Raw genomic sequence first — 24483 nt, 5'->3', positions numbered from 1 at the left:
TGAAACATAAATGTGCTATTGTAAAGTAGTTTTTAAGAATTTACCAAGTATTTTAATAATTTCTTGACTTTGAATAGCTCACTGTGGTATTTTCAAATGCAGCATTGGATGATTGAGTGAAAATTCTTGACTGAGCTTTAGAAGACCCTCAGTTCCTTTATGATAAGAATGTAAAATAAGGAGTTCTTAATACAACTCTTTAAGAAAGATATTTTCAATATATTTCACAAAGTGGCAGGAATGACAATGAGCTTTATAACAGGCTCATCTCTAACTGACTTTTCACTCACTCTAAAATGATAATGAGAACATTAAAAAAAATGGGCCCCCCCAAAAGAGATAATAGACTGAGACTCACAACAGAAATCCTAGTGGCAAATCACTTCTCAATGATGACTTGGATGGCAGTTGAGTGACTTTATTTTCTGACTTCCATTCTCATTTAAGGCATCAATAGCCGGTAGTGCTATTGCTACGTTACAAAAAGAGTTGTCAGCCACATCTTCTTCTCAGAAGATTACCAAATCCGTAAAGGCACCCACTGTGAAGCCTGGTGAGACCAGGGTGAGAGCAGAGCCCACGCCCTCGCCCCAGTTCCCCTTCGCTGACACACCAGAGACTTACAAGAGTCAGGCTGGCATTGAAGTGAAGAAGGAAGTAGGGTTGAGCATCACTGATACCACAATCCGTGAAGAGCGCTTCGAAGTACTTCACGGGCGTGAGGCCAAGGTTGGTCCCCGGATTGCATGCTGTCTCTCACACATCCCTGGGACTCACTGCCAGACCCTCAGCAGTCTGCACTACAGAAGCAGCCTGCAGGGTGTCTTGCCTTCCTCCTTTCCTATGCTCACACTTAATTTTAGTGGGACAGAGCTCTTTTTCTCAACTTACTTTTATCATTTTGCATGAGCTAAATGTTTGTGAGACTTCCCTGATTTCGTGGGCATTTTGTAAATATCCTTTGTAAAAATCACAGGTAACAGAAACAGCAAGAGTGCCTGCCCCTGCTGAAATCCCCGTCACTCCGCCAACTCTGGTCTCGGTGAGTAAAGAAGCTGATTGTGTTGGACCATGAGCATATCTGGGCACGTGATTTTAAAACGTGCCAAGACCAGTTTCCCAAACTGGAAAATGGCACCAGTGAGTTTACAAATGCTAAGTTTAAGACCATACACTATTTGGAAAGAGAAAGGGAGATTCTGTGTGGCAACCATGGGTCATGTAGTCAACAGATTTAGTGAATTTCTATTATGTGTAAGGCATTAGAAGAAAGTGTGGAGATAGAGAAAGAGATGTAGCCTTCTGAAACCTTTGCCTGACTGTCAGGGAAAATGTCCTAAACAAGCAAGATAAAATACAAGAAGTGATAAGCACCTCCACAGAGGGAGGATCGCTAAGAAGAGTCAATTACTTAGAATAGGGGATAGCTTGGAAAGCTTTGTTGAAGAGGCAGCACATGCTGCTGAGCCTTCAGGCTTTGTTAAGGTCTGAGTATATGAGAATCACAGAGGGTATGGAGTTACCCTCATATAGAGTTATTTGGCATCAATATAATTCCACCTTAACAATTCGGAAACACCTTGCTTTATTTATATATTTATTTATTTCAACTTGGGGTTCTTCCAATTTCCAAAAGGAATCTCTGCTAACATTTCTAAAGTGCCGATCTTAAAAAACCATTTATGGCCATTAGAATGTACTTCAAACCCCCACATATGCCATAACATATAGAGATGATGAATGAAAATGCACACTTATCAATATTACATTCTTTTTCTCTCTCTCTCTTCAGGGCTTAAAAAATGTGACTGTTATAGAAGGTGAATCCGTCACCTTGGAGTGCCACATCTCTGGATACCCATCCCCCAAAGTGACATGGTACAGGGAAGACTACCAAATAGAAAGCTCCATTGACTTCCAGATAACCTTCCAGAGTGGAATTGCTCGGCTTATGATTCGGGAAGCCTTTGCCGAAGACAGCGGGCGATTTACCTGCAGTGCTGTGAACGAGGCTGGGACCGTCAGCACCTCCTGCTTCCTGGCTGTGCAGGGTGAGTGGCTATGCTCCCATGTCCTTGCATACAGCTGTCACTCACTCATCACTCCCAGCTGACACTTCCTTGAACAGTAGGGTCTCTGCACACCTCCCAGTTGTGTCCCCTTTTGGAGCGGGGGCAGGACGGGAGGTTATGGAGTCAACTTAAATTGTTATGTTAAGCAGGGTCACTAACAAAATGGACTAAGTGCCTGACTTTAATGAGAAACTTCTATCTTTTTCCAGTGTCAGAAGAGTTTGAAAAAGAAACCACAACCATGACTGAGAAGTTTACCACAGAAGAGAAACGGTAAAACATTCTTTTGTTTAATGAGCTTTCGTTCTAGTCAATCTTTGAGCAACAGGGATTTGAAAGTATGGGTTCACTTACACATGGGTGTTTTTCAATACATACAGTCAACCCTTGTGTCTGTTAGGTTTTGCATCTGCAGATTCAACCAACTTGGAATCAAAAACAGTATTTTCACATTCCCAACCACAGATTCCCAATAGCAAATTGAAAATGCTATTTTCAGTCTGTTTGGTTGCATCTGTGAATTTGAAACCTGTGGAAAGGAAAAGCTGAATTTAGAGTCAAAAGATATACATGGCCCTAGCCATTTTGGATCAGTGGATAGAGTGTCAGCCTGTGGACCGAAGGGACTCAAGTTCCATTCTGGTCAAGGGCACATGCCCAGGGTTCGATCCCAAGTAGGGGACATGCAGGAGGCAACCAATCAATGATTCTCTCTCATCATTGATGCTTCTACCTCCCTCCCTCCCTTTCCCTTCCTCTCTGAAGTCAATAAAATATATGTTTTTTTAAAAAGATATACATGAATTGCACGGTGGTGTTGGTGTTCCTAAGCCCCACTTTGTTCAAGAGTCAATATATATAGTCTTGATTTTTTTTCCAGTCCGTTTAGTATTAGAAATTTACAGTCCAGAAGCTAATGTGAGGAAATTCTATTCCCAGCTTTGTGGAGTCACGAGATGTGGTAATGACTGACACTAGCATCATGGAAGACCGAGCCGAGCCTGGAGAACCTGCTGCTCCTTTCTTCATTTCAAAACCAGTGATCCAGAAACTGGTGGAAGGGGGGAGTGTGGTATTCGAATGCCAGATTGGTGGCAACCCAAAGCCCCATGTCTACTGGAAAAAATCTGGGGTTCCTCTAACCTCTGGATATAGGTATGTTAATGGCTGAATGATATAGAGTTCTCTGTGATATGCATGGTATGTATATGAAGCCTAGAGAGAAGTAGAATATACTTACAGCAGGTAGTCTCTTTCACTATGGACCCTCCATTGTGTATTTTCACATGTTTGTACAAAGTCTTATTGAAAAACAAAGTCATCTGACAAAGTGGATAGAAGATATATTTCTTTACATTCTAGTTTGGTTCATTTATAGTGCTAGTGAAATAGAGAAAATGTATATATTTACAGGTATTTACACACACACACACACACACACACACACACACTTTTCCTGAAAGAATCTGAGACCATTTTTAACAAAAACACATAATTAAGTCACTAAAAGATAAGAGACCAAGAGTCATGTGATGAAGAAGATAGTTATACAAGAAAAGTAATGCTAATAAATTTGCTACAATTAAACATATTTGCAGCCACTTGTTTCCATATATCTGATTCCAGTAGTATTATATTATTTATTTTATAAAGTGTTCATGTCCCTCATTACTCATATCCATGTATTTTTCACAATTTTCAGTTGTTGTCTATGGTAGTGCTTAGTCACATGCTTAGGATCATTGCATTTTATAGCACAGTTACATAAGGATTATTATATGACTGAAGGTTTTGTTTGTTTATTTCCATAAAGACACAAAGTGATTTACAACAAACAAACCGGTGAGTGCAAACTGGTGATTTCAATGACTTTTGCCGATGATGCTGGAGAATACACTATTGTTATTCGTAATAAGCATGGAGAAACTTCTGCATCTGCCTCCTTGCTTGGAGAAGGTCAGTGCAACTCTAACTAGTACCTATGTGCATGATAAGAGCACAAACACATGGACGTAGCAGGGCTGTGTGTTTGTTGAAAGGCCTGTTGCAGTACCCTGGTTCTGATACTGGTTCTGTCTCAATTGCTTCCCTTCTTTGGCTCAGCCATAATAGGAAATATTTTTCATATTTTAGCTTTCTAAATCTTTATTGTTGAAAGTATTACATATGTCCCTTGTTTTCCCCCATTGACCCGTTCCAGCCCACCACCGCCTGCCCCAGGCCTTCACCACACTATCATCTGTGTCCTTGGGTTATGCATATGTGCATACAAGTTCTTTGCTTGATCTCTTCCCATCCTCGCCTTCCCTCTGAGATTTGAAAGTCTATTCCATGCTTTTATGTCTCTGGATCTATTTTGTTCATCAGTTTATGTTGTTAATTAGATTTCACATTTGAGGGAGATCATGTGATCTTTCTCTGACTGGCTTATTTCACTTAGCATAATACACTCCAGGCCTCAAAAACCATACTGGTGTTGAACTTCTATTAGTAATATTTTCTTTTTGGTGGCATCATTTGTTGCATACCATGCCTTTGAAGATGAAGGGATTCTAAATACAGTTAACTCCCAGACCCAGGCAGATAGATGATATCGGTGAGCACAAGGAAGACAATGGCAAGCTGGAAAGTATATGCCCTGTCTCAAGGGGGCAGTAGTGTCCTGTCTCTAGTGTGTTATTGTCAGGCACACTTGTACCAGACTGTATTTTACTAGAGTTTCTGATATTTTATAGAAAAGCTGGAAATCATGATTTTAAAAATTCGTAAGTAATTTGAAAAAAAGAAATGTATTGATAATAGCATTCAGGCCAAACAAATGATTCTGTGAGTCACCGCTATCTTTGTTTAGCTGTTCGCATTTACAGTGACCATCACATGCTCTGTCTAATTTGATCTGCACAACACCCCTTAAATGAAGGTTAGGATATTATCCCCACTTAGCAGAGAAAGAACTCAAGACCAGGAAGGTAAATTAATTGCCAAAAGCAATACAGGAAATTAGAAAGATGTTCAGGATACATCCCAAAGGACTGACTGCTAATATGAAATTGTTTCTACAATAGTAGGGGCTGGTTTGACTTGTTTGGTTTTGAAAATTCAATCTAATTATTATTTATTGAGTACTTTGATAGTAAAATTTGGAAAAACAAATCAGTCTTTTGGTTATCAACTTTTTTTAGTGTGGGGCTTGCCTGAGTGAACAATGGGATGAGGGCTTTTACATAAGAACATTGAAAAGTAACTTATGTTCTTAACTCTTAGCTGATTATGACTTACTGATGAAGTCTCAGCAAGAAATGTTTTATCAGACACAAATGACTGCCTTTGTGCAAGAACCTAAAGTTGGAGAAACAGCACCTGGATTTGGATATGCTGACTATGAAAAAGAGTATGAAAAAGAACAGGCCTTAATTAGGAAGAAAATGGCCAAAGATACTGTAATGGTCAGAACTTTTGTAGAAGACCAAGTGAGTATAAAAATAATGAGATGTAAACCCTTTTACAAGTTATGCTTTCCTCCTATAATCCCTCCCTTTTTTAAAAATAATTTCATTGTGAAGTGATGGAATCAGTTAGAATGTGATTAATTGGCCCAGTTTCACTGTTGATAAGCTTCCTTAGTCTTCATGACATGTTGCACCTATGACTTTAGAACAGATTTCATATATGCAACAAAATATGACTTTAGAAATATATATAGACAAACACTAGCATGACCATGTTCATTACTGCCATGATCTCTTTGTATGATAAACATCTGAACTTTTGTAACCCACACTTTTAGACTATCTTTTACCCAAGATGCCACAATGTGAACCAGCAAAGATGATTGTAATACAGACTAAAAACAAAAAGAGCTTTCTAAAGTTTTCTCCTAGTTAGAAACTTTCATCCATCCTTATCTCTGAAACTAATAACCTTAAAGAATTTCTAACAGTGAGGATATATCTTTTTAACAAACTATCATCTTCTTTGCTACATAGGAATTCCACATTTCTTCCTTTGAAGAGAGGCTTATTAAAGAAATTGAATACAGAATAATAAAGACTACACTAGAAGAACTTCTTGAAGAAGATGGAGAAGAAAAGATGGCAGTTGACATTTCTGAATCTGAAGCTGTGGAAGCAGGATTTGATTTAAGAATCAAGAATTACAGGATTCTTGAGGGGATGGGTGTTACCTTTCATTGCAAGATGTCTGGCTATCCATTACCCAAGGTAAAATAGAACCATCTATCATACCTCCATGCCACAATAAAGATACAACGAGGTTACATTATACCTATTTTATCTACATTTAATTCACCTGTACATATTGCTTGCAGATTGCGTGGTACAAAGATGGCAAGCGCATTAGGCATGGAGAGAGATACCAAATGGACTTTCTACAAGATGGCAGAGCTAGTCTACGCATACCTGTCGTTCTTCCAGAAGACGAGGGCATCTATACTGCATTTGCCAGCAACATGAAAGGAAATGCCATCTGCTCTGGGAAGTTGTATGTGGAGCCTGCTGCTCCACTTAGTGCTCCGATGTACATGCCCACACCAGAGCCAATGAGCAGAATTAGGTAAGAGACATAATAATTTGGATTGATTAGTATTTAAACTATTTAAAATACTAAATATCCCAGTGGCAAATTGCTATTGTATGTAGGGAGAAGAGGAGTAGGAAGAGGTTTGGGGTGAAGGTTGAGTGAGACAGCACAGAAACCTGCCAGTAATTGCCATGAGATTTTATTTCTTGCCCCTATGTAAGATGAGCAAAACATTTTTATTACTGTAGCACACTCTTCATTTTGTCAATGTTATAACTAATATAATGAAGGCTATAAGGTTTATCTAACTATCGTATTTTACATGTTAGCCCTAATGTATACAATAATGCTGCAATATAGGGATTATTATATCTAGTTTGAATGTGGGCACGCTGAATCTCTGCGATCCTATGAAAACTGCCTTCATTTACCCAGCCTGTAGGGTTATCCCATCCACGCCATTCTAGCTGCAATGGAAAGATAGGATTTTATTTTCAAATATAATTTTTATGTTTTTCCTCCTGTTGGGTAAGAACATATGTTAATCTTTTTTTCTTATGCTTTGGTTTGTTTACCCAACCAATCTTTATTGAGATGTTTTGAAAGTGGAAACAAAATGGATTGGTGACTAATTAAGTCAAGGTGGTGAGAGAAAGACAGTACTTAAGATCATTCCAAGATTCTGAGTCCCTGAATACCTGGCTATGCTAAATGACTACTGACTGGAGTGAGGATATATGAAAAAAATGTAGTTTGGGGAGCTATGCTAATATATTCCATTTTAGATCCCAGTGGGTTTGAGGTGCCTTCTGTAACATACAGAAGTAAATTATAAAATGACATTGATGAACAAGAAACAAAGAGGTTTGTTTATTTTGCTGAATTTTCTCTATGATTCATGAAAGTATGTCCTTTGTTTTCCAGATCTGTCTCTCCGCGTTCAGTGAGCAGGTCTCCTATACGCATGTCTCCTGCACGGATGTCCCCTGCCCGGATGTCCCCTGCACGGATGTCCCCTGGACGTAGGCTGGAGGAAACAGATGAATCACAACTCGAGAGACTGTATAAGCCAGTCTTTGTGTTAAAACCTGCTTCTTTCAAATGTTTACAAGGACAAACTGCCAGATTTGACCTAAAGGTTGTGGGTAGACCTATGCCAGAGACCTTCTGGTTTCATAATGGTATGATAAGTTTCTTCTCACAAATTCTTAAACCCAAAAATAAGTGTATATGTGTTGCCCAACAATTTAAAAAACTATTTTAACCATCTGTTTTCTTTTTCATTTATTTTTTGACAGGCGAGCAAGTTGTCAATGACTATACCCATAAAGTGGTCATTAAAGAAGATGGTACCCAATCACTGATTATTGTCCCGACAGAACCCAGTGATTCTGGAGAATGGACTGTGGTTGCCCAAAACAGGGCGGGCAAATCATCCATTTCAGTAACTTTAACTGTGGAAGGTATTTGCTTTTAAATTAAAAAAGAAATTACTTTATCACTTGGGTTTTGGACAGGTATTTCAGCCCTGTTCACTCTAAATCATGACCTCTCTCTCTTTCAGCTGTGGAACATCAGGTTAAACCAGTGTTTGTGGAAAAACTGAGAAATGTCAATATAAAGGAGGGTTCCCGACTTGAAATGAAAGTCAGAGCTACGGGTAACCCTAACCCTGACATCGTATGGTTGAAAAACAGTGAAATCATTCTACCTCATAAATATCCAAAAATCAGGTAACTTTGCTTGGGAATAATATTACTAAGTCCATTCTGCAAATCCAATAACCAAGGAAGCAACTACTACTTCTGTATTAGTGATTTTTTTTGTTTTGTTTTTAACTTTGTTTGTTTGTTTGTTTGTTTGTTTGTTGTAGAATTGAAGGAACCAAGGGAGAAGCTGCCCTTAAAATTGATTCCACTGTCAGCCAAGACTCAGCCTGGTATACTGCAACTGCTATCAATAGGGCTGGCCGAGATACTACAAGATGCAAAGTCAATGTGGAAGTTGAGTTTGCAGAGCCTGAACCTGAGAGGAGACTAATCATCCCAAGAGGGACATATAGAGCAAAGGAAATTGCAGCCCCAGAGCTGGAGCCCTTGCATTTGCGATACGGTCAAGAGCAATGGGAGGAGGGTGACCTCTATGACAAAGAGAAACAACAGAAACCATTTTTTAAGAAAAAACTCACTTCCTTAAGACTCAAGCGCTTTGGGCCTGCCCACTTTGAATGCAGGCTGACACCCATTGGTGACCCAACGATGGTGGTGGAATGGCTCCACGATGGGAAACCACTGGAAGCAGCCAACAGGCTTCGGATGATCAATGAGTTTGGGTATTGCAGCCTTGATTACGGAGTTGCATATTCTAGAGACAGTGGCATCATTACCTGCAGAGCCACTAACAAATACGGAACGGATCACACATCTGCCACCCTCATTGTTAAAGATGAGAAAAGTCTGGTGGAAGAAACTCAATTGCCTGAAGGCAAGAAAGGCTTACAGAGGATTGAAGAATTAGAGAGGATGGCTCATGAAGGTGCTCTTACAGGTGTGACGATAGATCAAAAAGAGAAGCAGAAGCCAGACATCGTCTTGTTCCCGGAGCCAGTAAGAGTACTTGAAGGGGAGACTGCTAGATTCCGTTGCCGAGTGACAGGTTACCCTCAGCCCAAAGTCAACTGGTACCTCAATGGACAGCTCATCCGCAAAAGCAAGAGGTTCAGAGTTCGCTACGATGGCATTCATTATCTGGACATTGTGGACTGCAAATCATATGACACAGGTGAAGTCAAAGTCACCGCAGAAAATCCTGAAGGTGTGACAGAGCATAAAGTGAAACTTGAGATCCAGCAGAGGGAAGATTTTAGGTCTGTCCTCAGGCGAGCTCCTGAACCAAAGCCTGAGTTTCATGTACACGAATCTGGGAAACTTCAGTTTGAGGTACAAAAGGTAGATAGACCCGTTGACACCACTGAAGCCAAGGAAATTGTGAAGTTGAAAAGGGCCGAGCGAATCACCCACGAAAAAGTGTCTGAGGAATCAGAAGAGCTGCGCAGCAAATTCAAGCGCAGAACAGAGGAAGGATATTATGAAGCCATCACTGCTGTGGAGCTCAAGTCTCGTAAAAAGGATGAATCCTACGAAGAACTCCTTAAGAAGACAAAAGATGAACTTCTCCATTGGACCAAAGAGCTAACTGAAGAGGAGAAGAAAGCCCTTGTGGAAGAGGGCAAAATCACTATTCCAACTTTTAAACCTGATAGGGTTGAACTAAGTCCTAGTATGGAAGCCCCCAAAATCTTTGAAAGAATCCAAAGCCAAACAGTGGGCCAAGGATCTGATGCACACTTCCGGGTCAGAGTCGTGGGAAAACCAGATCCCGAATGTGAATGGTACAAAAATGGTGTCAAGATTGAACGCTCTGACCGAGTCTACTGGTACTGGCCCGAAGACAATGTTTGTGAATTGGTCATAAGAGATGTGACTTCTGAGGACTCTGCCAGCATCATGGTGAAAGCCATCAACATAGCTGGGGAGACCTCAAGCCACGCATTCTTACTCGTCCAAGGTAATTCAAATTTTGTTCATTTGATGGGTCTCTCTATTTATCCATGAATATTCACTAGTTTGTTTATTTTTATTTCCCATTATTCCAACTTTCAATTTAATGCAATATGTGTGTGTGTGTGTGTTTTTTCCTTTTCTTATAGCCAAGCAATTGATCACTTTCACCCAGGAATTACAAGATGTTGTTGCTAAGGAAAAAGACACCATGGCAACCTTTGAATGTGAAACCTCAGAGCCATTTGTCAAAGTGAAATGGTATAAAGATGGAGTGGAGATCAAGTCGGGAGATAAATACAGGATGCACTCTGACAGGAAGGTTCACTTCCTCTCCATTCTGACCGTTGATACAGCTGATGCTGAAGACTACAGCTGTGTGCTTGTGGAAGATGAAAATGTAAAGACAACTGCTAAACTTATTGTTGAAGGTAATAAATGATTCTTTCAATGTTTACTTAAGTTATAAAGTCAGCCTTAATATCTGGAAAAAAAATTATCTAGGCAATTTTCCCTTCATATAAAGAATTAGTTAGGATTCCTATATAATAAAAGGGTAATATGCAAATTGACCAAACTGCAGAACGACTGGTCACTATGACATGCACTGACCACCAGGGGGCAGGCGCTCAATGCAAGAGCTGCCCCCTGGAGGTCAATGCGCTCCCACAGGGAGAGCGCCACTCAGTCAGAAGCCAGGCTTATGGCTGGTGAGCACAAAGGCAGCAGTAGAGGGAGCTTCTCCTGCTCTGTAGCAGTGCTAAGGATATCTGACTAACATGCTCTGAGGGTTCCTGGAGTGCTAGAGGGTGCAGGCTGGGCTGAGGGTCCCCCCCCCCCCCGCCCCCCAAATGCCGTGCACTGAACCTCTAGTTGTATATAAGCTCTATAGAAAGAATGATGAACTTATACTATTAATTAAGAATTTTGACAATTTGGATTTTTAATAAGCAAGGTTTTATGCCTTATATTTTAATTTTCTCATTGAAATATAAGTCTATGCTTTAAAAATAATTTAAAAATTAAAGTAATTCCTTTTTATCTAACATTTATTTCTCAGCCTATCAGCAGGTAGATATTAAGAATATTCCTGATAGTATGGAAGAGATAAGAGATATACAAGGAATGTTCCCTATGCTCAGTCTATATGAATAACACTCCAGAGAAATTAACTTCTTTCTATCTTATGCCTCAGGTGCAGTTATTGAATTTATAAAAGAACTTGAGGACATAGAAGTTCCAGAATCATTTTCAGGAGAGTTAGAGTGCATTATAACCCCAGAAAACATAGAAGGCAAATGGTATCACAATGACGTGGAGCTTAAATCCAATGGCAAATACTCAATCACATCTCGCCGTGGACGTCAGAACCTCACAGTCAAGGATGTGACCAAAGAGGACCAAGGAGAATACAGCTTTGTTGTTGACGGGAAAAAGACCACTTGTAAACTAAAGATGAAACGTAAGTCTCCCCATTCCTTTGGGTCTGCAGGGAGCATCCTGTGGCTTATGGACAAACAATGGTTATAAAATTCATTTTCTCCCCATCTTTTACAGCCCGCCCCATTGCTATCCTACAAGGACTCAGTGATCAAAAAGTCTGTGAGGGGGACATTGTTCAGCTGGAAGTTAAAGTCTCCTTGGAAAATGTGGAAGGTGTCTGGATGAAAGACGGCCAGGAAGTGCAGCCCAGTGACAGGGTTCACATTGTGATCGACAAACAGTCGCACATGCTGCTCATCGAAGACATGACCAAGGAGGACGCTGGGAATTACTCCTTCACCATTCCATCCCTGGGAATGTCAACCAGTGGGCGTGTCTCTGTCTACAGTGAGTGCAACTTCCATGGTTTTCTGTGTACATTGTCAAGTGAGGCAGGAGCTTTCATAAACAGACTTTTAAAACAGAATCTATATTCATAAATATTTCATATGTGTGTCTGTGGCTTTGCAGGTGTCGATGTGATCACACCTCTAAAGGATGTGAACGTGCTGGAGGGTACCAAGGCTGTCCTCGAATGTAAGGTCTCCGTCCCGGATGTGACTTCTGTTAAATGGTATTTAAATGATGAACAGATCAAGCCTGATGATCGCGTGCAAGCCATTGTCAAAGGCACTAAGCAGCGACTGGTGATTAACCGGACCCATGCTTCAGATGAAGGACCTTACACGCTGATGGTTGGCAGAGTTGAAACCAGCTGTAAACTCTCTGTAGAAAGTAAGGATTCTCCCATTTAACCTAGCATCATTTTAAGCATTCTGTGTTCCCGGTGTAATAATAACCGAGTGATTATTTTACCTTTTCCGCAGAAGTTAAGATTATAAGAGGGCTTCGTGACCTTACCTGTACAGAGACCCAAAATGTGGTCCTTGAGGTTGAGCTGTCCCACTCAGGAATTGATGTCTTGTGGAATTTTAAGGACAAAGAGATCAAACCCAGTTCTAAATATAAAATTGAAGCTCATGGAAAAATATATAAGTTGACAGTTCAAAATATGATGAAAGATGATGAAGGAGAATATACATTTTATGCTGGAGAAAACATGACATCTGGAAAACTTAATGTGGCAGGTTGGTCCATTTATCACTTAACCTAAGTTCGTATGTGGGACAATTGTTTAAACATAAAGAAGTGGTTGCTCATTTCCTGCCAAATTCCCATCAGTTTCTCATTGCTCTGCCTCTGCTTATGCTCTTCTCAAAGCCTATAGTAGTTTGCTCAGCTCTGGCATGAACTCCCTAAATTCCAAATGTTCCTTCAGGGATACCTACCTCACATGCTTTCTCCTCTGTGAAGCCTTCCTCAGTCTCCCCATTTGTAGAAGATCTCAGTCCTCCAAACTCAGGACCACTTTATGTGTACCTTTTCCATACTCCTTGCCATATACTTGTCTTATCCCAATTTCTTCTTCTTGCACCAGAATATAAGCTCCCCAAATCTGAAATTGCTTCTCTTTCTTCCTTGTGTACTCCAGTATGAGAGAGGATCAGTAAGTGTTTGTTGAATTGAGCTTTATTTAAATATTCCTACCCTAAAGAAGCATTTTCTTTCATACTTCTTATGAACCCAGAGAATATTTTAAAAATATAACTCAGTATGTCTGTGTATTTCTTTCTTATGAAGTAGACTATTTTCATTCAGCAGAAACCCTTAACTTTATAACGAGGAATCAGAAATGTAAGTCAGATGTCAGGAAAAAACTAAAGTCATCATTAATTTGTTTGGTTCTTTATGATTTAAATATTGAAGAATTGGGATATTACATTGAGATTAAATTGTGCTATCCAGGACATCTCATATATACGCAAGTTATATGAGAACAGGGTTTCTTATTTGGAAAGAAATTTGCATGGTTTATATTTTATTACATTGTAAGGTTTTCCCATAGATTTGACTATGAAAAAATTTTTGAAACAAAATTTTATATCCTGAACTTTGATATATTTAATGTAAATGACATCTTTTTAAATGTGTGAAAACAAAACAAAAAAAAAAGAAACCATGAGCCCTTATGTGATTTCACCCAAAATCTTAAAACTACTTGCCATAGCCAGACATTGCTAGAAACTCAGAACACAGAAATGAATAAGGCATGATACTTTTTCTCGAGGAATTCTCAATTTAGAGAGGGACAGATGCATCAGGAACTAACTTGCTGAAGGAGTCATTATTTCTGTCAGTGCATGATGGCATTGGATGCAACAGGGGAGAACTTCATAGGAGAAATGACTTTTGTCAAAACAGTGATTTTTAGTATATAGGAATCCCTAATCTTACAGAAACATTGATGCCTTGGCCATTTTGTGTAGCAATTTTCTCCCCAATCAAATATCAGACATATTCCCAGGAAGAGGTGATTAAGAAGACTAAGTAGAATGCCTCTGAGGGAGGAGCAATTGTTGTGGTATGCTGCATAGTGGGGTTTTCAGAATTCCATATTAACTTTACAGTTGTTTTTCCTTCGCAAAACCTTTCTGATGCCAGCATTTCCCCTTGTTATCAGTCCTGCATTCTTAGAATAGGGGTTTCTGTGATACCTTTTTAATATAGGTTAAAATAATTGTATTAGATATTTCATGATGTTCAAATTCATGTTTTAAAATTTGACATTTTAAAGTAGATAAGGCCAAAGATTTATTTATGGCATAAATATTTTTAAAGGTCTCACACTTGTACTTCTTTTGTTCCAAAGGAGGGGCCATCTCTAAGCCACTCACAGACCAAACAGTAGCTGAATCTCAGGAAGCGGTATTTGAATGTGAAGTTGCCAACCCTGATTCTGAAGGCGAATGGCTGCGGGATGGCAAGCACCTGCCACTAAGTACCAGCATCAAAAGTGAATCTGATGGCCGCAAAAGGAGACTCATCATTGCTTCCACCAAATTAGATGACATTGGAGAATACACCTACCAGGTGGCCACCTCCAAAACATCTGCTAATCTCAAAGTTGAAGGTCAGTGATGCAGCAACAAAATTGTCATTTCAAATCACATTACATTCTTGTCAATTACCGTTTTTAATGTCAAATGGCAAGACCATTTTGGATGCCTTAAGTCTTCTTATTTCATAGAACCATTAAAGACTCTCTGAGCCTTCTTTCTGAGCCATGTACCACAAGATACACATTGTTTACGAATTGTGTTTGTGTGAAGAAGCATTTCTCAGGTTCCAGCGCTGGGGAACAGCTAAACTATCCATAGATGTTCTCATTTTCACCCTTCTCCAATTAATCTATTAAGCTGTTAGGGTGTGGTTCTGCAAATTTCCTCCCATTCAAGTATAGAAAAATTATTGCCGATGTGTATTTCAAACTGGATCCCATGTTTTCCTAAATAATCTCAAGGGGTCTTTTAAAACAGAGATACTGCATGTCTGTAAAGTTTTTGATAACCATTCATTTGCAAGATGACCAGGTAATGTTCTTATTTGGGACTCCTTTAATTTAAATGTATCATCCTTATTTTCTAAACTGACCATAAATTTGTCTTCAGCTGTCAAGGTGAAGAAGACATTGAAAAACCTCACAGTGACAGAGACGCAGGACGCTGTTTTCACAGTCGAGCTAACACACCCCAACGTGAAAGGTATCCAGTGGATCAAAAACGGGGTCGTGCTGGAATCCAATGACAAGTACGACATCTCAGTCAAAGGAACCGTTTACTCTCTGAGGATTAAGAACTGTACCATGATGGACGAGTCTGTTTATGGCTTCAAGCTCGGAAGGCTAGGAGCCAGTGCCAGGCTGCACGTTGAGAGTAAGTTGACTTAGAAACACTGTACAAGTTGCCAACGCATGGTTACCATGATGCTAACCATTTCCCCGAATCCCTTCAACTTTCCTTATCAGCCGTCAAGATCATTAAAAAGCCAAAGGATGTGACCGCCTTGGAAAATGCCACCGTTGCCTTTGAAGTGAGTGTTTCCCACGACACAGTTCCAGTAAAATGGTTCCACAAGAATGTGGAGATTAAGCCGAGCGACAAACACAGGCTGGTCTCAGAAAGGAAGGTCCACAAACTGATGCTCCAGCACATCGCCCCCTCGGACGCTGGGGAATATACAGCCATGGTGGGACAGCTGGAATGCAAAGCTAAACTCTTCGTGGAGAGTAAGTATTAGGCAGCCCTGCAGCGTTTCCCTGGACGATTACCATGTTTTCATTTGTCTGATTCACCTGCCTTTCAAAGAAAATATATTAACTGGAGTGCTTTCTGATTCCCCCCCCCCCCCCCAAGCATTACATATAACAAGAACCATGAAAAGCATCGAGGTGCCTGAGACCAAAACTGCCTCCTTTGAGTGTGAGGTGTCCCACTTCAACGTCCCTGCCATGTGGCTGAAGAATGGCGTGGAGATTGAGATGAGTGAGAAGTTCAAGATTGTGGTGCAGGGAAAGCTCCACCAGCTGATGATCATGAACACCAGCACAGAGGACTCAGCAGAATACACATTTGTCTGTGGCAACGACCAAGTCAGCGCCACCCTGAAAGTAACCCGTAAGTTAAAAGGAAAAAAAAAAATCTAAGAGATATCTAGTAGAATCATTGTTATTCCATATGCTGCACATTTTCTTCCTGATCATTTGGTCCAGTGAAAAATCTTTGACTGGAAGGTCTACCGAGAGATTGCACTGAGTTAAGCACTACTATCTCCACCTAGATAAAATTTTCCAATTAGAGTAACATTGAAAGGCTACTTATAATGATGCCCCAGTTTCTGTCACTTGCAGTTTCTATTCCCCTGTCACTTGGCATTGTTCTGTAGAGAGAGAGGTACCTGGAAGGTATCATAGCTCATATCTCTGAACTGTTGTTGCCTTACCAGACATACTAAATACATGCCACGTTTTCATTCTGCACCTGTTATGACGCACACTCTATTGACATAAAGTCTCAGTTGGTGTTTTTCCTTCCCCTTTTGCAGCAATCATGATTACGTCCATGCTGAAGGACATCAATGCTGAAGAAAAAGACACCATTACCTTTGAGGTGACAGTGAACCATGAGGGCATCTCTTACAAATGGTTAAAAAATGGCGTGGAAATCAAATCAACGGACAGGTGCCAGATGCGAACCAAAAAGCTCACCCACTCCCTGAACATCAGGAATGTTCACTTTGGAGATGCTGCTGATTACACCTTTGTGGCGGGAAAGGCTACGTCGACAGCCACCCTTTATGTGGAAGGTATGGCTTCGTAGGTGTCCTGTGCATAAAAATAATGTCAAACACACTGCAGAAAATGTTAGTGCATAAATTGGTGGATGGATCATTGAAATGTGGTATATCCATGCTATGGAATATTATCCAGCAATAAAAAGGAAGTACTGATACATGCTACAGCATGAATGAACCCTGAGCACTTCCTGCTGAGTGAAAAGGCTAGTCACAAAGGATTACATTTTGTATGATTCTATTTACATGAAATCTTCAGGATACATATATGTATAGAGATATAAATTGGCCTACATCTGAGGCAAAACAGTAATAAGGGGTGTGAGAGGTTATCAATGAGGGGCTCATAGTTTCTTTCTAGGGTAACTAGAATATTCTAAAATTGATTGTGGTGATGGTTGCACAACTCTGAATGCACTTCAAGCCACTGACTCATACACTTAAGTGGGTAAATTTTATAGTATGTGAATTATGTCTTCCTAAAGCTGCTGAAAAGGTTAATGTTATGCCTGCTGTTTTCTAGCTCGTCACATAGAATTTAGGAAACACATTAAGGATATCAAGGTGCTCGAGAAGAAGCGAGCCATGTTTGAATGTGAAGTTTCCGAGCCTGACATCACTGTCCAGTGGATGAAAGATGGACAAGAGCTGCAGATTGAGGACAGGTCGGTTGTTTGGTCTTACTACGTTCCAATTCCCCATGTCCTCTCAGTCGGCATACATTAAACTTCAATTTCCATTTCATCCGTAGAATCAAGATACAGAAGGAGAAATATGTCCACCGCCTTCTGATTCCATCCACCCGGATGTCCGATGCCGGACAGTACACCGTGGTGGCAGGAGGCAACATGTCCACCGCCAATCTCTTTGTGGAGGGCAGAGATGTTCGCATCCGAAGCATTAAAAAGGAGGTCCAGGTATTGTATCCATGCCACGTTCTTTGAGAAATCATCAATAGTCCATAATCCATATTTCCTATTTTAATTATTGACTTAAATTGTCTAACTACAGTCCTCTAAAAAATTAAGTCAGCTTATCCTCACAGGTTTAGAGTCTTATGCTGACATCAATTTAGGCAGTTTCCCTTCCCCTCACTTAGGGAATAAGTGTGTCCTTAACAGCTTTCAAAGTCCTTTAACACAGCTGTAGAAACTTCACTGTGTGATGCAATAATTGACTACTTGCCAAACAGCACCAACCAGAAAAAAAAGCTAACGTTGAAACTGGAATTAAGAGAATGTAGAACAAGGTAGCATTTTCTCGGAAGCGGCCTGCTAGGGAAAGGAGGGATGTGGGAACTTGGCTGGGAGCACTAACTCGGAGGTCCGATTGGAAGACCAGTTTGAGCAAGGCTGATCAAACACCTGTGCTGTCTACTGCCTGTGCAGAGCTTGCCCTCAGGGGCAACCAGTCTTCCCAAGTCATATAATGGAGGTAACATGTTAGGAGAAATACCATTTGCAGTTAACTTCATCATATTCCTCATCCAAGAAGAACTGGGTGTCACAGGCCTTAGGCATAGTGAAAAAGCTTCATTCAGCAAGGGCTCAGACAACCTGGATATGTCCCCACCCTTTATTGTCCATTTCCGAATCTTGATAGCCTCGCTTTTAAAACAGTTACAACCTAGTCCACAATGTTATTGTTTAAAATCAGTGGTCGCCAGCTGGTGGTCCACGGACCACTGGGGGCCCGTTGAGGTCCTAACGGTTGGCGACCGCTGTTTTAAATCACATGAAATCAAATGGAATAGTACAGTAACTTTCAAGAGCTTTATAAGTAATATGAAGTCCACAGATGCAAAGTATTCTTATTTCTGTTATTATTAATTAACAGGCAAACATTTAAGGATAAAATCATTGCCTTTTTGGGCAACCTCCTCAGTGCAGGTGTAAGCATGCTCCAAGAATTCTGGGTACCATTTTCCCAAGGATGGCAGGGAAAATTAGAATGGGCTTTAACTAATCAAGTTATTATATCATAATGTATAGGTTTTGCATGCTTAAAAATAAGCACTTTCAAGAACAGGTTAACTGGAAGGAAAACAGGGCTTCAATATTCTTTTTCATGTTGCTTCATCTAAAGGTTATTGAGAAACAACGTGCTGTCGTTGAGTTTGAGGTCAACGAAGACGATGTTGATGCCCACTGGTATAAAGATGGCATTGAAATCAATTTCCAAATTCAAGAACGACACCAGTATGTTGTAGAGCGAAGAATCCACCGGATGTTCATCTCTGAGACCAGGCACAGTGATGCCGGTGAATACACCTTCGTGGCCGGAAGGAACAGGAGTTCTGTTACCCTCTATGTCAATGGTAGGTAGAGATGTTAACGTGTTTTGTGGATCCATCTGGAATAACCCTCCCATTTAAGTTACCAAAGCTCTGACAGTTTCTGTGTAATTTCTAAAGAACCTAGAGTACTCATGTGGTTACATCTATTTTATGTTTACATTACATCTATGGTAAGGGTTGGCAGCTATTAAAATGAGAGTTAAGAAGTCATTCCCCAAAAAACCCTGACAGCTAGATTTTTATTGATTGGTCAACACTATTGAACATTCATGGCATGTCAATTATACCTCAAATCAGTTTCTAGATATGGATTCAGCTCTTCTAGTTATCTGACCTAGATCCTAACTGCATACGTACTGGCAGCACTACCTAGTGATAGGAGCCTTTCCAGCCTCTAGTCTACAGAGCCTGGGATAACCCAGAGGTCCTCCCCTGTGAGACCACAGAGGGCCTAGGGAGCCACAGGCCATGTGGAATGGTGTTCTATCTGCCCGAAGCTCTAGGGCAAGGGGTACTTGCTTCAGAGGGGGGATTTCACATGCTATCAACTCCTAAGAGGAATGCCATTAATCCACACACTTTCCTCGAGAGAGAGAGAGAGAGAGAGAGAGAGAGAGAGAGAGAGAGAGAGAGAGAGAGCGCGATTAGTAATGGAGAAAATGAGGTACAGAGAAGAAAAGCAGTATCAGTAACCAGCCTCACAGAAGTCATTTCTCTTTATTCCTGTGTTCCGTGGATTACCCAGTTCCCCTCACTCATCACAACACTAAGATTATGTTTTCATTAGCATAACAGGAAAGCTGATTTTAAAATATATATAAACATTTAACTACATCTAAAATAATATTCATTCATTCTTTCATATGTATAAACACACTTCACTGGCACCGTATATAAAGAGATGACTATTACACATACACAAATATTTACCAAACAAACAAACCTGAATGAGATGAGACATTTTACTACGTGATGTACCCAAATTACTTTTAAAAATAAATAGAATGTGGAAGTTGTTCTAGAATTCTTTAGGGTACTGGCCATCACTATACCCCCATCCGGACCCTAACTAGAAGCAGGGGTAATCCTGTTTTGTTGAGAAAAGCTTTCAGCACCCTCCGCCCCCATACAAAATGTTCAAAGTATCTTTCTAAAGCTATTCCCTCTACTTAAGGACATCATTCCAAATGTTTTTCCCCTTCTTAGCATAACGAATGTCCTAATATCCTGAGGCAAGCAAAGATGTAACAATTCCAAAGCTTTATTTCTAGACGAGTAACCACCTGGCAACAAATTAATGTAGAGTTTCATGGGCTCTCCTGTGTTTTTTGCACTTTTTCATGAGCTATTTGTTTTCATTTACCCTCAGCTCCAGAACCACCCCAAATTCTGCAGGAGCTCCAACCTATTACTGTGCAGTCTGGCAAACCTGCCCGCTTCTGTGCTGTGATCTCTGGCAGACCACAGCCCAAAATTTCCTGGTACAAGGAAGAGCAGCTGCTTTCCACTGGCTTCAAGTGCAAATTCCTCCACGATGGGCAAGAGTACACACTGTTGCTCATTGAGGCCTTCCCAGAGGATGCAGCTGTTTATACTTGCGAAGCCAAGAATGACTATGGAGTTGCCACAACCTCAGCTTCACTCTCAGTGGAAGGTAGGAATGTCTTGCTACTTCTCAGCTTATCATAAGACCGAAGAAACTAGATTTTGCATTCTCCCAGTGCATTTAAAAATACAATTTGGAGCTCATGCAAATAGATTGCCGCCCAACTTGGGAACTCTGAAAGTGTTCCACCGTGAGATAAATTATGATAAATCAGCATGCTCCGTTCCATGAGGTCTGTAAGGTGACTCAATCATGATAAACCTTATGGCCCCTTTCTTTAGTTCCAGAGGTCGTGTCTCCTGACCAGGAAATGCCAGTTTATCCTCCTGCCATCATCACCCCACTTCAGGACACTGCCACTTCGGAGGGACAGCCCGCTCGGTTTCAGTGCAGGGTTTCTGGAACTGGTAGGTTCACAAACGACAGTATCATGGCTAATATTCACAAAGAATGATGTGTGTGGGGGGGGGGGTGGGGGGGGGAGTGGGGAGGGGTAATCACCTTTTTCTTCAACACAAACATCTCTCATGCAAAATTTAAGGTTTAAAGAGGCTCATTTGCAGAAGACTTATTTGAATTATTGAATTAAAAATTAGATCAGTGTTTTTTGATATTGGACTACACACCTAAAAATATAATTAAGGTGATCAACTTTGTTATTTTTAAACACAATAAGAAAAGAATTAGTATTTTCCAGTGTTTTAAACTTTAAGAAAATTTCATGTTTTCTTTATGATTATAGTTGCACTTTGTTATTTATTAAATATAATAGAAACTACAGTTATTGTGAGATTAATTATAATAGCATTTTAAAAAGATTCAAAAGAAGGGTCTATTTATATGTAAGATGTTATTAAGTCTTTTAGTGTTTATGTGGAATGATATATTAACCTGTAGTGGTAAAATGAAGGGTTTTATGGTCAGAGAGGTTGGATTTGAATCTTGGCTCCACTGTGTGCCCTTAGGCAAAAATATGAATTCTCTGGTTCTCTTTCCCTTATGAATAAAATAAAAATAATATCGCATTCAATCTTAGAATGTACATTTCATGAGGCCAGGGATTCTGTGTTAGTACATAGAACCTGGTGCCTGAAAAGCAATAGCTACTTGAAGAGAAACTCCATGTGAACAAGGAGAACAAGGAGATGACTTTTGTTCTGTATGTAATTGATACTCAATAAGTAATTATTGATTGGACAAATTAACGGTTGTTGAATGATTAATACCAATCACTTAAGACTATTATCAGGATTATATTAGATAACCCAAGTCAGCACTTAGCACAGTATCCATCATGTAGTAATTCCTCAGTCTGTTAGGATTTTTAAATTTTATTTTAGAGGACATTTATTAAAGCTGGGGACAGTAAAAGAAGGAAGGGCCTAGGATAACAGGAGAGGAACTACCCTGTTTCCCCGAAAATAAGACAGTGTCTTATATTACTTTTCTCTCCCAAAATTGTGCTAGGTCTTATTTTCAGGGGATGCCTTATCTTTCCATGCGCTAGGTCTTATTTTCGGAGGATGTCTTATTTTCGGGGAAACACGGTAGGTGGGAAAACCTAGGCTGGGCTGCTTTGGCTCACTAAGAGGTCAGAGAAAAGGGGGCCTTGAAGACAGGTTCAGGGGATGTGCCCGGGACAAACTGCCATGCCCATTGCTGCGCTGGTCGCAAGCCCATTGGGGTCCCTTAGAGTTTAGGAGATGTACACCTGTGGGGAAGAATGGAAGAGGGGAAAGGCGTGAGTGTGCTTCCAGGAGGGCCATCAATTCGGATTTTTAATAGGGGCATACTAGCCAACCACCACCAACACTTCCCCTTCCCCCAGGAGTTTGACATTGGTAGAATGAGACAAAATGCTTAGAGCCATTTCAAACCATTTGTTATTGCAGACTGGCCTCAGAAAGGGACAACATAAACCAACTTCATTCAAAATGAAAATCACTCTCGTATTTACTTGGTTTTTTTATACCACCACCAGAGGAGAATTCTCAAAGCTTGGGCATCTCATAGCACTCCTAATAAGTTTTATTGTTTTCTTTATTATGCTTCTCCCATTAGTTTATGACCCAGCATTACATTGCTGAAAGCTATTTTCCTAAACAAGTTAGTATTTCAATTGGCTGCTATGTCTTGAGATTTCCTTCTCTGGGATGGAGATGCTAATCTAGGAACTAAATGGACTTGTTTGATTTTATGAGCATAATTAAAGGATATAATGTATGCAAAGCACCTTTAGGCATGGCTGGCAAGTGACTGGTGCTCAATACATTAATTTTATTATGACCATAGAGAAGAATTATACAAACATAAAATTCTGGTATTGCGTGACCAACATAGCTTTTGTCATTTCAAAGCATAGTATTTGAAAAATATTAAATATTAATAAATGTGGACTAATTTAATAATATTCTATTTACACATTAAAGAAAAAACACTTTAATATCAAATTCACTAAAGCTACACCAAATAATTTATTCATTCATTGAATTTTTAGGAGAAAATTTTCAAGTAAATATACATATATGTGGATTGTCCAAAGTAGTATCAAGTGTTAACAATATTTGTATAGTGCTTTGCACTTAATAAGTCATATTATAGTTTGCCTTTAAGGTGTTGCAAAAATACATTTGAAGTCCTCTGAGACTCTTTCTTTTATATAAGATTGATGTCTTTATTTGTTTGAATAGTTCACCAATTTATGAAACCATTAACTATCTATGTGTGGTAAAACATATACAAGTTTTAACACCCTCTTGAAAACATATTTTCTATTTGACAAAAATTCGTTAAATAAAATGCCCTTTTAAATTACATAGTTTCATGTCCCCAGGTTTGAAAATATTTAGACAGCTTCCTCTGACCAAGTATTTATTGCCTCAGGAAATAAAGTGCAGCCCTGCCTTCTATAAATTGGAGAAAATTATGAGGCTTCAGAAGCCTCAGTTGCATGTTTGGGGGAACTCAAAATTTGTTAATTGGGGAACATAGTGCTGAGCAATCTAATCTGGTGGTGCTTTCCCCGCCAGAAAAATATTGTCTATTGAAGGTCTCTGGTGCCACCTACTGGTAGAAGAGCTATTGGGAAAAGTAGAATTTTAAAATGGGTTTATTAGTGTTTATTTTACGGGTGAGTCAGAATCATTTGGAGGCTTACAGAGTGAGAGCTGGCTAAGGGAGTGATCAATAATTTTTGTAGTAATGATTTATGCCCATTTTTTCACTTAAGCATCTATTCAGCTTTAGTCTGCCAACATTTGTGTTCCTGCTATTAAGACATTGCCCTAGGTCCCATGGATCCCCACACCAGGCTCTTGCCTTCATAGACCTCAGTGTGTGAATATAAGGAGGTTCACAACTACAACCAAAGGTTGTAAGTGCTGTAACAGTCCGTGTACTTCGTGCTCTGAGTCTGGGAGACAGAGAAAGATGCATGGACTGGGCATGGAAGAATCAATATGGTCATTGAATATAATCGTGTTCCAGGCAGAGAAGCACATCGACAGAGTCACTTCATGTCCTGGAAATGACAAGTGGTTTAAGTGCGGTTGGAAAGAGATGTAATGAGTGGGCAAGAAGGCTAGGGCCAGATACTAAAGTGTTTAGCGTTCTCTGCTTAGGATTTCAGATTTTATTTTGTTTGCACTGAGGAGCCAGTGAAGGATTTTTAAGCCTCTGGGCGCATGATCAGGTTTGCTTTTTAGAAACAATACTGTGATAGTGAAAGGAGGAATAGAG

At 40.0% G+C, this 24483-nt stretch overlaps 1 protein-coding gene across 3 annotated transcripts in view; it reads left to right on the top strand.

Moving 5' to 3' along the window:
• The window catches only part of TTN (titin), a 277411-nt gene that overhangs the window by 23150 nt on the left and 229778 nt on the right, over positions 1-24483 (top strand). For all 3 annotated transcript variants that reach the window (XM_084892040.1, XM_084892042.1, XM_084892041.1), the window contains exons 16-43: positions 448-729; positions 977-1042; positions 1793-2051; positions 2282-2345; positions 3012-3227; positions 3886-4028; positions 5337-5542; positions 6059-6292; positions 6400-6644; positions 7536-7792; positions 7910-8074; positions 8176-8344; positions 8485-10178; positions 10321-10602; positions 11367-11633; positions 11729-12001; positions 12125-12388; positions 12481-12741; positions 14364-14624; positions 15163-15426; positions 15519-15779; positions 15907-16167; positions 16595-16855; positions 17367-17508; positions 17595-17760; positions 18929-19160; positions 20509-20793; positions 21027-21152. In XM_084892040.1, the coding sequence (XP_084748166.1) occupies positions 448-729; positions 977-1042; positions 1793-2051; positions 2282-2345; positions 3012-3227; positions 3886-4028; positions 5337-5542; positions 6059-6292; positions 6400-6644; positions 7536-7792; positions 7910-8074; positions 8176-8344; positions 8485-10178; positions 10321-10602; positions 11367-11633; positions 11729-12001; positions 12125-12388; positions 12481-12741; positions 14364-14624; positions 15163-15426; positions 15519-15779; positions 15907-16167; positions 16595-16855; positions 17367-17508; positions 17595-17760; positions 18929-19160; positions 20509-20793; positions 21027-21152 (7606 nt within the window). The remainder of the gene's footprint in view (positions 1-447; positions 730-976; positions 1043-1792; positions 2052-2281; positions 2346-3011; positions 3228-3885; positions 4029-5336; positions 5543-6058; positions 6293-6399; positions 6645-7535; positions 7793-7909; positions 8075-8175; positions 8345-8484; positions 10179-10320; positions 10603-11366; positions 11634-11728; positions 12002-12124; positions 12389-12480; positions 12742-14363; positions 14625-15162; positions 15427-15518; positions 15780-15906; positions 16168-16594; positions 16856-17366; positions 17509-17594; positions 17761-18928; positions 19161-20508; positions 20794-21026; positions 21153-24483) is intronic.

Source organism: Pipistrellus hanaki, assembly GCF_964339955.1.
Source record: "Pipistrellus hanaki genome assembly, chromosome: 8".
NCBI classification, from domain to species: Eukaryota; Metazoa; Chordata; class Mammalia; order Chiroptera; family Vespertilionidae; genus Pipistrellus; species Pipistrellus hanaki.
This window is presented reverse-complemented; position numbering and strand designations above follow the sequence as displayed.